Source organism: Phodopus roborovskii, unplaced genomic scaffold (assembly GCF_943737965.1).
Source record: "Phodopus roborovskii unplaced genomic scaffold, PHOROB, whole genome shotgun sequence".
Classification (NCBI taxonomy): domain Eukaryota; kingdom Metazoa; phylum Chordata; class Mammalia; order Rodentia; family Cricetidae; genus Phodopus; species Phodopus roborovskii.
Window position 1 is genome coordinate 7,647,287 of NW_026126434.1, and position 15,894 is coordinate 7,663,180.

Below are 15,894 nucleotides of genomic sequence, written 5' to 3' on the forward strand. Positions count from 1 at the left end.
TCTTTCCAAGTGAGCTCCTCAATGAGCTAGCCTGTCTTCCTTCTTTCTTTCTCCTGGGATTTTCTGGCGCTGGCCATAATGTGACCTTTTGATATATACCTCAGGGCCTTGTCCATGGCTACATATAACCTTACCAAAATACTCATCTTAGGCAAAAAATTAAAAAATGATTATAGTTCCCTTTCATTCTCCTCCTGTGCTACAACAAGCTTTAGCAATCATTAAAAGAAAGCTATTACGTATTTCAAGCTCACCCAACTTTGTGGTATTTGACCATGCTGAGAATTATAATTCATTCTGAATCAAAGACCAATGCAGAATAAGATATTAAAATTAAAGAAAGCACTGTTCAGTTCTCCATTAAATAAATCAATATTCCAAAATTCTGTAATGTGTTACACTAACATTTCATCTTACCACCTCAGCTGTAAACATCTGAAAATTTATTTAAGATTTTACTTTCTTTGGGATTTAAAAATAAAATAAAAACGTTTGACATGTAAATATATGCCCTTGGATTAAAAAAAAAATCAACAGCCACTTGTGACCAGGAAATCCCTTTTTCTATGTATATAAAAGCTCTCTGCCGTTACCAGCACTCACAGATCTGTGAAGAAGGAACAAGATAAAATGACCACACAAGACAGACTGGCAAACTCTAGTATCTTTTCTGAGAAGAAGAGGAGGAGAAGTTGTACAAATAATAGTAAGTGAGAACTCTAGTAGCTTTAATATCTTCATTAGGTCTTTACTCTTCCCACTATATTCAACCTATCTTTAAATATATTTCTTTAAAGTATCCTGATATCCGAATTCTGTTTTAAATTTAAAAGGGGGGGGATTTATCACAGATGGCCACTTGCCAAGGACTGCTTCATGACAGCTAGCAGGGTCCTGGCAGTGCAAAGATGTTGCTATGTTGCTATGGTAGGGGCAGGATGGAGATTCTAAAGATTAACTCCCAAACAAACACCTGCAAAACTCTGCCCCCTTTGGAATGTACATAGGGAAGGAATGTGGAGCTGTCAGTGCCTCTTCAAATAGTTCCCTCCTATCTTCTGCAGAACCCAGCGCTGCCTAGCTCCACCAATTCATGCCAGGCAGTGATTTGTGTGCTACCCTTTCCTTTTTTGTGTGGTCCTGGGGATAGAACTCAAGCAAACACTCTATCACCCAGTCCTACTGTAGCAATTGTTTGTTTGTTTGCTTGTTTGAAGACAGGGCTTCTCTATGTAGCCCTGGCTGTCCTAGAACTCAATATGTAGACCAGATTGGCCTCAAACTCACAGAGATCCACCTATCTCTGCCTCCTAAGTGCTGGTATTAAAGGCATCCATCACCACTACCCAGATATAGCTACTGAGTAGCCTTTATACAGCCATGACTGCTTCAACATAAGGCAAACTCTTTCAAGATTATTTGCTATTGCATGAATCAGAAGTCATTCCATCACTGCAATGTCCTGGCAGAGAACAAGATGATATATAGCTGCATTTCCCCTGGAGCTAAAGGATTTAGACAATAGTCTCTGGGACTATCTAGGCTCTCGACACTGTATTCTGGTTCTGTTCACAGAACTGGAAGATGTTATGGGCTTCTAGTTAGTTGCCCACCAATGCCATGACTGCTGTCAATACATTAATATCATGAACAACTAACCACTAAGGGCTTCCTGGTACACTTCCCACTAGTGTAACTACAAAATAAAATAGAGACATTTTGTTTCAGGCTAGCATGGCAAAATTTAGAATTAATTTACTAGTACAATCTTACCACCACACTCCAACTTTGACTACTTGCACCCTCTCCCAACTCTCCAACTCTTGGCTCCCCAACACATCTGTGCCTCATCTGCCATTCTCTCAACAGTTTGGATTAAAAAGAAAAGGTAGAGGCCAATGGCAACCACAAAGGAGAAAGCTGAAACTCCAGCCAAAATGACTCTTTAAGGGGGATGAATACAAAGTAAATCATTGATCAATGTATCAGATGAATTATGGAAACTGTCCTGGTGAAGAACTAGAGAGCTGTTTGTCTTACTCCAAGCTCCTGACTTCACTGAAAGAATGAAACCTAGATGTTGAACTTTAATGAAGCCACACAATGAAACAAAGGTTACTTGTAAGAGTTATAAAAATAAAATATGAGGCAAGAGAGATGGCTCAGCAGTTATGAGTGAGTACTGCATACTGATTTTGCAGAAGACCAGTGGGGTCCCAATACCCACATCAGAAGGCTCACGACCACCTGTCATTCTAGCTCCAGGGGTCTGACACCATCTTCTGGTCTCCATGGGCACCCATGCACAGGTGACAACACTCACATAGACATACACATATATAAAAATGATAAAATCTTTTAAAAATATGCAACCAAATTTGGTGGTACCTTAAACCCAGCATGCACATCACACACATGCAGAGAGAGAGAGAGAGAGAGAGAGAGAGAGAGAGAGAGAAATAATTAACAAGATAAACTCCTAAGGGTCACTTAATTGAGCATTCTTACTGGCAAAAAGATCAAAGGGGTTAAATGTCTTGTCCAAGATCAGATGCAAGTTCATGGACAAGAGAATTCATACTTTTATTATATCACATGGCATCTTCAATTATTTTTAGTGGAAAACACACAAATATACACACATTTATCATTTCTTCATTTAAGTGGCTCAGAAAACTAACAGTAGCCTGATGGTACAGTTATCCATTCTCTGAAGACTTCAAGTCCCACTGATAGCATGACAAGCAAAGCCTCTTCATAGAGATTGTAATGTCACAGTTACCAAAGAAATAGATGCCCACATTTGTGGAAGACCAGAATTTATGCCTCCTAAATAAACAATTCCAGACTACTTGTTTTCATTTTAGTTTCAAAGCAACGAGGACTGTGGAAGAACCAGGAATCCCCTGTATTTACATTTCTAATGTAGAAAGGGAGATGGGTAAAATTTTACTAAGAAGAACACTCATGCATAGGAATGCCTGCTTAAGGAGAAGTGACATTCTATGCAGAGACACTAGACAACCATGTGCTGAATTTAAATGTTTTCCCAGTGTGAAAACAAATGTTTAAGGAGATAGGTATGTTTACTTATTTAAACATCACATGACGTGTACACAAACCAAAATATCCCATCACAGTTCCCCTTAAACAAGTTTAGGTATTATTTTTATTTGCCAATTCAAAAAAAGATTAAAGGAAAAGATAAAAAAAGACAAGACTATTATCACACAATGTTCACACAATGTCCCTTAAGGGAATCATCGCTTAAGCCTCTGGGGGAAAAAAAAAATGGAAAGCTAAAAAAGAACTAAGTCAGAGAAAATTACTCAAAATTCCTCCTCTGATGAGCATAACACAAAGGGCTACTGCACAGAGCTTGGGAAGAGTACAATACACAGAGCACAGTCTTTGTAAAGGGATGTTCTGAGTGTTCTCGTGCTGTGTGTGCCTTCTCAGACTGCTGAGAAAATCTCCTATATTCTACGAGGAGGGGAGAGGAGGCAGGTACATGAGGAGGTAGGCATCTGATCTGATAAAGAAAGGTAAAATTAGCTTATAATAATAAAACCACAATAACACATTTGTATACAAAATTAGAAACACAGAAAAGAACACAAAGAAGCTCACTTAATAAGCATACAGAAAGGGAAATTTCAAAGATCAAGAAGTAATCTTTGTGCCTGAGGAATAAAGTCAGACCTTGAATTAAACTGCCCCCAACCCAGTGTTACCTAAGAACTTGGCAAACTGACATACCCTATCAATTCTATGTATGAAAGTTCTCTCCTCTCTACTGGCCTCTCTCTATCCCATGCATCATATCTCTAGCTAATGTCCCAGTTCAGCCATCTCTTCCAGATCCACTGCACTGATTGGCCCTTTACTGCCCTCTACCTCTGTGGTCCCGTACTCTCCATCTACCCTTTACACGAATGCCAGCATGACCCACATAAAAGCATAAACATGATCAAGTGAGTCTCCTACACTTTATCTCAGCAACTCGTCTATTGACAAGCAATGGTTTGTTTTTTGGTTTTTTGTTTTTGGTTTTTTTTCAAACCATGGCTTCTTCGGTTGCAAAATCAACTTGAAGGGGCCTCTAGAAGTACTTCTTAATCAGAAAAGAAACTGTGAATACCTCATACAAAGTAAAATTACTACTTCATGAATTTTCCTTCTTCAATTTAAACTGGACGCCAGTATGCAATGGGTCCTTATAGATCACATAGTTCCACAATGGCATGAGCCCAAAAATGGCCACTGCTGGAGAGAATTAACTTCAGTTCCTTTGCAAGTCATTTCACTATCATAGCCTGATAGTCTAAGGACAAGTTACTGGGGAAAAGGATTTCCATTTTTGTTTCCACAGAAAATGAAAAGCTGTGGATTCCTTCCAAACTAATGTGATTTGATCAAGCCAGAACCCCTGAAACAGCGTTCCTGGTGATCCAACATTCAAAACAGCTTGGACAAAGCAGCCTTGCAGACTACAGCCAGGATTTCTGCATCTTCTTAGGATTTCCCCATGACAGCTCCCCTAACAGCAGGAAGTAGTTTGGAAAGAACAATGTCCAAATTCCCAAATATTGTTTATAAATGCTTGTTTTCATTTAAATGGGGTTGGTTATAAATGGTTAATGACCACAACCAATATTTTTAAAGGTAAAAAGGAAATTATGGTATAGATATGAATACTTTGTTCTGGAATGGGTTTTCATTTATTGATACAATTTAAGGTCAATTTTGTGATGTGTATATTTCTCCTTTTGTTTAGGTATTGTGTTTATATAGCTCATTTAGAAATGTAATGTATAATTTAGTACAGATTATAGATAGTTACCTATTATAGTCAAAACTTATAGTTAGATGAGTTAGGTTTTCTAGATATACAGAGATGTATTTGAGATGAATAGGCAAAGACCTACAGAATATGGCATTTAAATGGTTTAGGGTTTTTCTTGACAGTGAGACATAACTACTCCTGGCAATACCACCTGCACCAGAAAGGAAGATGGACATCGAAGAAATGTGTTAATGAAGTTTGTTTTCAATATGGCAAGACTAGCCATTTGGACAAGATACTGCTCTTGTCTGGACTGTTTGACTTTATGATGTATAAACTGGACATGCAGGACCCACAGGAAAGTAACTGCTAAAACAAGATGGACATTGCTACAGAGTTCCTGCTTCATGGAAGAGTCTGCCAGACAGTCTGCAGGACACAGAGAAAAATGACTGACAAACTGCCAATACAAGAAGATACTTTAAAGTTTTCTGCTTTGCTGAAGAGTCTGCCAGACACACTATGGCCTATGGGCTGAAGATGGAAGATTACAAAAGAACTTTGGGTGACTGACCAGGCAATGAGATGTCTCTGTCATTTCTAGACCTTCTGTGGTCTTTGAGGGAGTTGAAGACAAATAGTTATGGTTATAGTTTTCCTTAATTAGGATTAAAGATAAGTTACATAGACTTTAGACACACAATGATAGGATAGATGATGGAATATCTTCTTTAAATCTTACTAAATGTTAATGGACTAAACATTGTTAACTGTGATTCTTATTTGATAACTGTTGTGTGATATATTTTGCTATGTTAAGGTTGAAACCCTTCTTTTTATTTACACAGAAAAGAGGAAAATATGGGAGATGTCATTCTGTATATATGTTTCTCATACTGGTTAATGAATAAAGCACTGTTGGCCAATAGGAAAGCAAGATAGGCGGGACTAGGAGACAAGGAGGAGAGAGGGAGGAGTAAGGAGGAGTCAAGATGGAAAACGGAAAGAGCAGAACGCCGGCGGGCTCTCTCTCCAGTAAGATAAGACCACATGGAGATTAACAGAAACTGGTTAATACTTAAGACAGAGTTAGCCGATAAGAAACAAGTAACTGGCCAACAGAATTATATCTAATACAGAGTCTCGGTGTGTTAATTGGGGCTGGCGCGGTGCCGAGACAAGACCAGCGGTGGGCAGAAAAACCTTACTCCTTATATTCTATACATCATTTCCAAGTGATTCTGGGTAATTTAACCTTTGTAGGTAGAACATTTTATCATTGAGTCCACTAGAAACCTTATAGAACTATCCTGTATAGAAGCAACACTCAGCAATTACCACATTCACTGGAACTATTTAGCATTCCAGATTAAATTACCAAGATCCCTAGGAGGCATCAAAGTTTAAAGCAGACATTAATATCCTGAAACATCCTGTAACATCATTCACAATAGAAAAGAAGCATGACACAGTCCTGTCTTAGGAAGCAAGATAACGTAAAAAATTTGGCACCCATTAAAACACTAAGGACCTCTGCAACTTCCCAGAGATTGTTACATGTATTCCTCAACAACCAAATGGACAATAAATAGCAGAAAACATGCAAAAACTGAAAACTTTAGTAATGATACAAAGAAGGTAAACACAACCTTTAGAAAAAGTCATTATTTTTAAGGGATGTTAAGATGTGATATCCTCTTATCCAGTTATTTCAGAACTGCATTAGGAAAAGGCTTGCTTTAGCAAGCCATTATATCCAGTTGGTGATGTAATTTACCAAGTTATATTTTTATGACTATGTAAGATTCAAGCCTGTATACAATTTATGGGTCAATAGCTCACTAAACTTATTAAAATTAATTTGCTTGATGTTAACCTTCATTTTTACACAGCTGTCTCATTGCAAGCATTTAACAAAGTGTGCAGAGATAATTTGTTTCCCTTTTTTATCTGCAGAAGATAGCTTTAAAAAAAAAAAAGATTTACCTTTATGTTTTTTAATTATGTATACGTGTGTGTGGATACATGCAATGAGTGCAGATGCTCACAGAGATGGCCAGTAGTGTCAGAGAGCCCTGAGCTGGAGTTGTAGGAGGTTATGAGCTGCCTGACGTGGGTGCTGGGAGCTGAACTCTGGTCCTCTGCCGGAGCAGTAAGTGCTCTTAATCACTGAGCATATCTCCAGCCCTGGCAGGAGTTTTTAAAGCATTTGTTGTCAAGCTTGATCTGTATCAGAGAGCACTTGTTCGAGACTGAATCACAAGTTATGTACTAATTCTAAGAATTCTATCCCAATTAACTTTTTTCCCAGTTCACCTTTTAAAACCAGTGCTAACAGTTTAAAGCAAAATACATGGGCCATGTAATTTAGTAGGAAAAGAGCTAGACTGGAGAATGAAGAAATGTTCAGGCCTTCTTACAGCTGCATTCACAGATACTATTAAAACAAACAAACAAACAAACCATGTCATCTCTCTCACACTCCTGCTTCTTCTAAGGCAGTGGTTCTCAACCTTCCTAATGCACCAACCCTTTAATATGGGTTATTTTCATTGCTTCTTTAGAACTGCAATTTTGCTACTGTTGTGAACTGTAATGTAAATATCTGTATTGCCCAATGGTCTTGGGTGATTAGGTGATCCCTGTGAAAAGGTCATTTGACCCACCACATACACACACACACATATAGGAGGGGTGACCAACAAGTTGAAAACCACTGTTCTAAGGGCTTCAGAGTTCTGTTCTAGAATTACTTGTATACAACAGCTATAGTTTTCTAATACAGTATAATTCTGATATATCCATAAAGCCCCAGTTTAGTCACTCCAATTAAGAAAAAAGTCCAATGAAAATATAATATTGACCTTAGTCCCAGTGGTTATTCATGATGACATCATATTGCAGAAGACCTACAGGAAGCAGGCGAAGTACCAAAAGGAAAAAGGGGGGGGCTGTCAATGTACTGTCTGGCTGTCAATGTGTTGTCTTTGACTATATCATCCTTGATGCTACATTATCTATTTAGATGAAGTTTCATACAGAATAAAATAAAGTCCTCAGAGCCTTAAAAAGATCAAATGATCTGAATATGTTCAATAAATCTAACTTCATTCACTCATAATATTTTATGGGACTCAAAATAAGATTTTTAAGATGAATAAAAGGATATCTGCCCCCTTATAAAACAAAAAAAGTGTGTTCTAAACCAATGTATCTAGGACCTTCAATATTATAATACTACAGTAGAATAAAACAACACATTTGGAATCTGATTGAAGCATATATCCCTAATAATCAGGGTAATTATCATTCATTAACTGGTTATGAGCAGAAAGCTACTGACCATGACAGAGCTAACTTGATGGTACCAACTCTTGCTACCAATCCATCATAAAGAAATGTAACATACAATCAAAAGCATCACAAAACTTAAATCAATTTTTCAGACTTGGCTTCCTTGACAACAGGCTAAAAGAGTCAAGAGGGGAGGAATAGTAAGATATACATCTTGGACTTATAGCCCCAGTAAGATAGGGAGTCCACCACTGAAACACAGAGAGTACAATGTTCATCTGTACCCTGAAGATAATAAATTCTATCAGGATTTAGATTAAAGAATAGAAAAAAACTAAGAGGCAGGAATCAGCAGAGTTATGTTATAAATTAAGCCTTTTTGGTTTCCCTGTTGTAACCCTGGCTGTCCTAGAACTCACTCTGTAGACCAGGCTGGCCTCAGACTCAGAGATCCACCTGCCTCTGCCTCCTGAGTATAAGGATAAAAGGTGTGCACCCATAACACCCAGCCTTTAGCTAAGCCTTTTTGAACTCATATCCATTTAAAGGAATCTTAATCCCTAATTCCTTATTTGCCACAAATACAGCCTCACAAGTCACTCCTCTGTTTCATTAGATTTATGAAGTGAGGGCATTGGACAAAACGAGTTGTATGTCAGCCTCTGGCCTGAAATGAACCTTAGATAGACATAGAGGAATGAATGGGGTAGTTACAGGTGAAATACCACCACAAAAATCTGTTTAATAGTAGGCATGGATGGAACATTTGGGGACAATGCTGGAGTTGGCTTAATTGCCGTAGAGTTCTTTGTGCATGGATCCAGCAAAAGACAGACAGACTCCAACCAGGAGAAACTCAAGGAACTAGGGTTTAAGCCTAGCATTCTCATACAGGCCTATAATTCCATGCAGGCAGACGGCTGGAAGTTCAAGACCAGCTTGGTGCATAGGTAGCTTAAGGCCAGCCTGGGCTTCTTACTTCCTCCTGTGAAGGAGGACTGTGTATTAAGCAAAGTAGCCTCTGGGAAAGAGGAATTGCAACATTATTACTGTCAAAAACAAAAAAACAAACTGTGATGTGTAGAGAAGGGGGGGGCACAAATTGTAACTGTAATACCTGCTTGTGATTTTGTAATTTAGTACAGATGCTGACCAACTGCCAACACTCAGGCTGTCATAATCAGAGATGAAGCCGTTTGATTTAGCAAAGGAATTGCACAGCCCACAAGGAAAGGCAATTCCCCTGGAAAGAACATCTTTGGAAATAGCAGCCACCTTCACTACTCACACAGGAAGGTATACAACAGTTTATATTCGCTGATAATGCTCCCAAGTTAGACAGCAATACCAGGCTCTTTATACAAGAAGGAAAGTCACACTGCATGATGCAAAACAGACCGGCAAAGCCATGTACCTTTACTGCTTTTATTCCACTGAAAGATGTTCTAGAATCAGATTGCAGGAATGCACATCTGCAGTCTCAGCTAGGTGGAAAACTGAAGCAGGAGGATCTCTTAGAGCCAGGAGTTAGAGGGCTGCTTGGAGTTAGAAGGCTGCCTATGCAACAAAGTAGAAGGAGGGTGAAATATGTTTTAATGGGGCAGTGGTGAACAGTTATGTTTATAACTATGCGGTCATATTTACCATTTTATTAAAGTTCTATTTGCTTTAGACTCATTTTAAAACAATGGCTCTTGGCTTGGCTGAGCATGGTGGCACATGTCTATAATCTCAACATTAGGGAGATGAGAAGCAGAAAAAGGAGAGATCATTTGGTCTCTGTTACATAGTGAGACCCTATTTCAAACAACAAACAAAAAAAAAAAAAAACAAGGTGACCCAAGCCAGAAAAAAAAGGGGGAAAGCTATTATCAGCTGTGACCCATGGCTCTAATTTTCTACACCTATTACTGGTGAATTTAAAAGGGGCACAAGTTGAACTTGTGATCAGTTCGATGCAGACCACCATCTGCAGCATACATGGGATGTCTCACTTAACCACAGTGTTTCACCAGGTAGGATGTTTGGGGAAAGTTATTTGTTCCATAATCTCCTACTCAGTGTGCCTCAAAATCACATCCACTTAAAAGACTCTACTCCGGCAGCTTTGAAATGCATAGAATTTCCTGGCAGACAATTAGTCAATTTTATTAGTAAAAGGAGAGACATATAAGTGAAAGGCAGCTGTGGTTTATTATACAATAAAAAACACAAAAGAGGAGTTATAATACCTAGGCAGGACAAAGCTTACCAGCTGTGTACTCTTGGCCAAGTCTCTCTCCTTTCTGGGCCTCAATTTCAGGCTTGGAAAAAAATCAAGAGTTAAATCCCTAAGAGACATCTTCCAAATAGAATGTCATGTGAAGAATCACAGAGAATCTGATGGGGATACATACACAATGGCTTTAACGCAATTGGACAAAAATTCAAATCTGCTTCTACAAATTTAAATCATCAGGTTCATCTCTTTTCAAATCTTAGGATCCCAAGTTCATTTACAAGTCACCATTCCCATGACAACACATTTGCCCTTCAAAAATAACACTTCATTTTTAATTGTGCTTTCAGTTACAAATTCAGCGCACCACTTTTACCCACCCCAGAATAGCACAGAAGAACACTGTCATGAAGTATCCCTACAAGGAAGACACTCACAGACCGGTGCATTTGCATGGTTGAAAATACATGAGGCACAAATTTTCAAATACCACTTGAATACCACACCCAAACAATATTAAAAACGAAATACAAAATCAAAAGATGCCTCATTTGAAAACAGGTAACTCAGGAAGTCTTCCAATAGTTCAGAGGGATAAGGATGCCATCAGATTTTGGGGTGGCCTTTATATATTCCAGAGAACATAACTAGAGGCTGTGAAACATGCAAATCAGAATTGAACTATAGAAAAACTCGGCTCTCACCCAAATGCTTCAGCAAAGCAATGTCAGTATGCCAAATACAAAAAAGTACAATTTTCTCACAAAGATGATCAGGTCCGTAACTATGGCTAATAATAGCAATACATTTGCAGAGCCTCGGTCCTTTTCATAGCCCGTTCCCACAATCATATGCTATCATAGGTCTAGGGATATCCTCTCTGCAAACCTCCAGTCCCTTCCTCTTCGGAGATGGGGAATCAGAACAAGACAGGTCATGGTGCATGGACCGAAGGCACCACTTTCTCTATTGGGCCGGCTGCACTGAGTCTCCCATCGACACACTATACAAGTTCACCCTATGAAATTAAACCTACACTTGTTCTCAGAGTTGGCCAGAAACCAACACATATGGACCTCGAAAGTCGAAAGGAAGAGAACTCCATGCCAAGATTCCGACCCCCCCCATCACCACACACACACACACACACACACACACACACACACACACACACACACACACGAAGAGAACCTGCTGACTTGTTAAGTGAAAAACTCCATGCCAAGCTCCCATCCCCCGTCTCCCCCACACCGTCCACTACACACACACACACACACACACACACACACACACACACACACACACACACACACACACACACACACACCCCTAGGCTGTTTAGACAATTTCTTTTCCTTGCTAGGCAACGAAACCCGGCAAGAACTGGTTAACAGAACCACCAAATCACTGTCTCCGTGAACAACTTGCCATGCTGCCTCTCTAGTGCCTGCTGCCCTTCCTTTAGGCACGAGTGTAGCATGAAAGCCAACGCTCCGAAGGGACCACCGGGACCTTTAAGGATCCGAGGGGAGGATGCTTGCCTCCTGAAGCAATGCAGCATCCACCTCGAGGAAAGTGGTTCCGGGAACGCATACATGCAGGTACTCTGAGAGGGATAAAGTTTGATTTCCCTTCCTGCGCGATCCTAGGGGGCCAAGAGAGAGCGAGGTAGCAGCCTCCTGGGGTTCTGGGGTGCTCTCCGGGGACACAGTTCCTAGCAGCGTGGCACTGACACTCTCCTGACACACCGGCAACCGCGGCAACTCAGGACGCCCCAACCCGCCCAGCCGAGAAGAGAAAGGGACCGGGATCAGTTCAGGAGCACTGGAGCAAAGCTGTCAGGAAACGCGGAGGGAGGAACCGAGCCAGAGGCGGGTCAGGGAGAGGTTCAAGTCCCGTGCCTTCCCCGCCCAGGCGTCCCCAGTCCTGCGGGAACATCCCTGCTGTCGCCCCTCCTCCTCCTCTGCCGCCCGCCCGCCCGCCCCGATCTTCGCAGCCGCCGCCGCAGGCGCTGAAGGACACGGCGGCTCGGTGGCCCGCCACCCCGGGGCAGCCGCGAGTTGAGGGAAGTCGCCGGGAGCCCCGGCCTGCCCGCGGCTCCCCACGCCGCCCCGCCCTCCCCGGAGCCGCGCTCGCTCACCGTCCGGTGCTGCTGGTGCTGCCGGTGGCGGCTGACGGGCAGCCCGGGAAAGCAACCTGCAGTCAGCGCCCCGCAGCCTCCGGCGACCCCGCCGCCGCCCCGGGAGCAGAGCAGCAGCAGGAGCGATCTACCTGCGGCGGCCGCCATCTCTCAACTGGAAACGGCGCTGGCCCAGGCAGCGCAGCGGACGGCCGGGGCGTGACCAAGATCCGCCACTCAGCCGCACCCGGCCAACTGTAGCCCTGAGTGAAGTGTGTGAGGCGGGGCTTTCTTAGAAACCCAATCAAACAGCGGGAGAACCCCGGCTTCGGGCTGTCTGTCACTTCTAGAGTTACCCTACGGGCAAATTCTAGGGAACCGGTCTTTGGCACTCGAACCTATTGGAATGGAGCAGCAAAAGATGACAAGTTCCATTTGGCTAATCTTTACCAAGCATAGTAACATAGGGAACTAGGGAAACAGTTATCTGTGCAAAGCTTGTTCGGAGTTGAGTGTACTGAGTTGTCAACACAAGCACCTAGTTGGTCATATTTAGTAGGTTGTTACAACTCTCGACCACATGCCTAAAGTTAGCGGCCATAACGGATAGCATTTGGATATGACGAAATTAACCCTGAATCATAAAGTAACCCAATGACGGTGCTGTAGCATCCAAGTCCCAGGATGCCTGCTATTGAGCTGAATGAACAGAGGTTGCCCGAGACCATCAAAAAAAAAAAAAAAAACCACAGATATTTATGTAACAATTCATAACAGTAGCAATTTACAGTTATGAAGTAGCAACAACAATAATTTTATGGTTGGGGGGGTCACAACATGAGGAACTGTATTAAAGGGTTGAGGCATTAGGAAGGTTGAGAGCCACTACACATGGAACAAGTTCTCAGCAAGGGTTTCTAGATTTTTTCTTAGAACACTTCCTTGTTTGTTATTATGAGCCGCTCAATTCTTTCAGCTCCTTATAAAATCTTGAGGATGAGGTGGCAATTAAATGCTTTTAATTCTAGTAAGCATTTCTGTACTTTATATAGCCTTACATGAAGTTTTTTAAAAAGTTGTGTTACTTATTCTAGTAATATTCTTTCAAGATTGACTAAAATTGCTTTCTTGGCCAAACAATGAAGTGAAAATTCTGGGCTAATTCCCCAGCCATCATGCCCCTTCATCATGATAGTCACTTACCTAGAAGAGTCCTGTTTCCCCACAAGTGGAGCCTAGGAGCTCAGGAATGCACTCCAGCTCAGCAGCTGCTTGGAATAGCCCCCTACTTGGAATTCATGACATTGCTGGAACATCTCTCACAATGCTCTTCTGCCCATCTATATTTATCTCACCAGTGTTTCATCCATACTGCGCATACTCTCTCCCACTCCTCTGGGCTTTTTTATTCAGTTCACCACGGATTTTGGTTGTTGCTTTGTTTTGGGGTTTTTTGGTTTTTTGAGACAGGGTTTCTCTGTATTGCATTGAAGCCTGTCCTGGAACTTTCTCTGTAGACCAGGCTGGTCTCAAACTCACAGAGATCTGCTGCCTCTGCCTTTCAAGTGCTGGGATTAAAAGCATGTGCCACCACCACCAGGCACAGTCACTCTTTTTAATGTACAAATCTAATTACAGACATTGCAAAGAGGTCCAAATCTATTTTCCAAAATGTATCACCTCATATCCTTGAAAATTAAATTGCTGATGCCCCTAAGTTAGGCTACATAATTAGAGGATTTACTGACTAAACCAGGATCATATAATATAAGATCTAGGAATTGCTCTGTCAGTAATCTTCTCCCAGAGGGGGGAAAAAAAAAAAAACAAAAAACAAAATAAACCTCCCCACAGTGGTAAAGATGAACTTGTTGGTCAAGATGACTAAGGAAAAAGTGCAATAGCTCATGGGAAAGGAATCCTTATACCTAAGAGAGATCACTCATGAACCGGGAAACTCCCTGATCATTCTAGAGGCATTCTATTTATAAAGAAGGACACACACACTTTGTAAGATGTCAAAGATAACCTAAATATTTTCCAATAAAGAATCAGTCAAGTAAATTAGACATTAATCTCTTAACAAAATATTAATCAACCATTTACAAAAATAACTATTCATGAGTCAAGCACAGTGGTGCACATGTGTTTCCCGCATTTGGGAGGCTGAGGCAGAAGGATCACAAGTTCAAGGCCAGACTAGGCTACAGATTTAAAAACTACTAAAAAAAGAAATGTTGGCATATTCCTATAATCCAACACTAGATAAACTCAGACAGGAAGATTGATAAGTTTAAAGTCACCCTGAACTACATAGATAAGACCCTATTTCAATTACAAAAAATAAACAACAAATGAAAAGAATTGTCCTACCCACACTTTCACACATTATCTTAGTTAAAAAACAAACAAACAAAAAACAAGAAATGATGTGTTTATTCTTTATCAAAAGTGAGCTGTGTGTAGTGGCATATACCTATAATCTCAGTGCTTATGAAGTAAAGGCAGTAAGATCTAGAGTTCAAGGTCATCTTCAGCTATTTAGTGTTGAAGGCCAGCCTGGGCTACATGTGACCCTGTCTTAAAAAAGAACAGAAAGTAAGAAAATAGCACTTCTCAGCCTTTTGGCTTGGCTAAAATCATATATAAAATATAAAACTATAGCTAACACAGTATACGTGATCATTTTAAAAATTACATCTATCATATTGAAGCCAGTGAAATGGCTCAGCAGGTGAGGGTGCTTGTGGTACAATCCCAACAACCTGAGTTTGTCTGGAACCCACAAAAGGTGAGAAGAGAGAAACTAATTCTCCAAAGTTGTCATATGACCTCCACTGTGGCATGCACACGTGCACACACGAGTAATAATGACAATAAATATGCAAAACAACTTTTTAAAAGTACATATATAGGGCTGAGCATGGTGGCACATGCCTTTAATCAAAACACTTGAGAGACAGAGGCAGGAGGATCTCTGTGAGTTCAAGGCCAGCCCAGTTCTACCTGGAACCTGTCCAAGCTGGCCAGGATGACATAGTAAAGCCCTTAAAAATATACATATATATACATATATGCGTGTATCATTCATACATTATATATAATATGTGTTGAATATATAATATAATTTAGGTGGTGGTACTAAAGGAATAAACATGAAAACACATTACCTCAGGGAAATTTAAGGGACACCTGCTCTTTTGAGTAGTCTCCATTGTTCCTACCTTCATATTAATTTCGAAATTTAAAAACATGGTCATTAAAAATATACAATTACACAATTGTGCAACCCTTACAAACAGGTTATTTTTGTTTTGTTTTTGATAGATAAAACTAATCAGAGCATATTTCCCGGTGCACGAAAGTTTAGTTTCCCTACTAAAATGTACACTGAAGTCAACTCTCAGCTATGACTCATCTCAAGGGAAATGTTTAGCTAAGGGTTCCAGAGCAGGTAGGGTGGACTGGTGAAGCACA

At 40.7% G+C, this 15,894-nt stretch overlaps 1 protein-coding gene across 2 annotated transcripts in view; it reads right to left on the minus strand.

The window, feature by feature from the left end:
- The window catches only part of Mcu (mitochondrial calcium uniporter), a 156,527-nt gene extending 143,923 nt beyond the window's left edge, over positions 1 to 12,604 (minus strand). The window contains exon 1 of one of the 2 annotated variants that reach the window (XM_051186737.1): positions 12,439 to 12,604. In XM_051186737.1, coding sequence (XP_051042694.1) covers positions 12,439 to 12,585 — 147 coding nt within the window. In that variant the 5' untranslated portion in view covers positions 12,586 to 12,604. The remainder of the gene's footprint in view (positions 1 to 12,438) is intronic. The other variant, XM_051186735.1, reaches the window with a different exon arrangement.
- Positions 12,605 to 15,894: the final 3,290 nt, after the last annotated feature.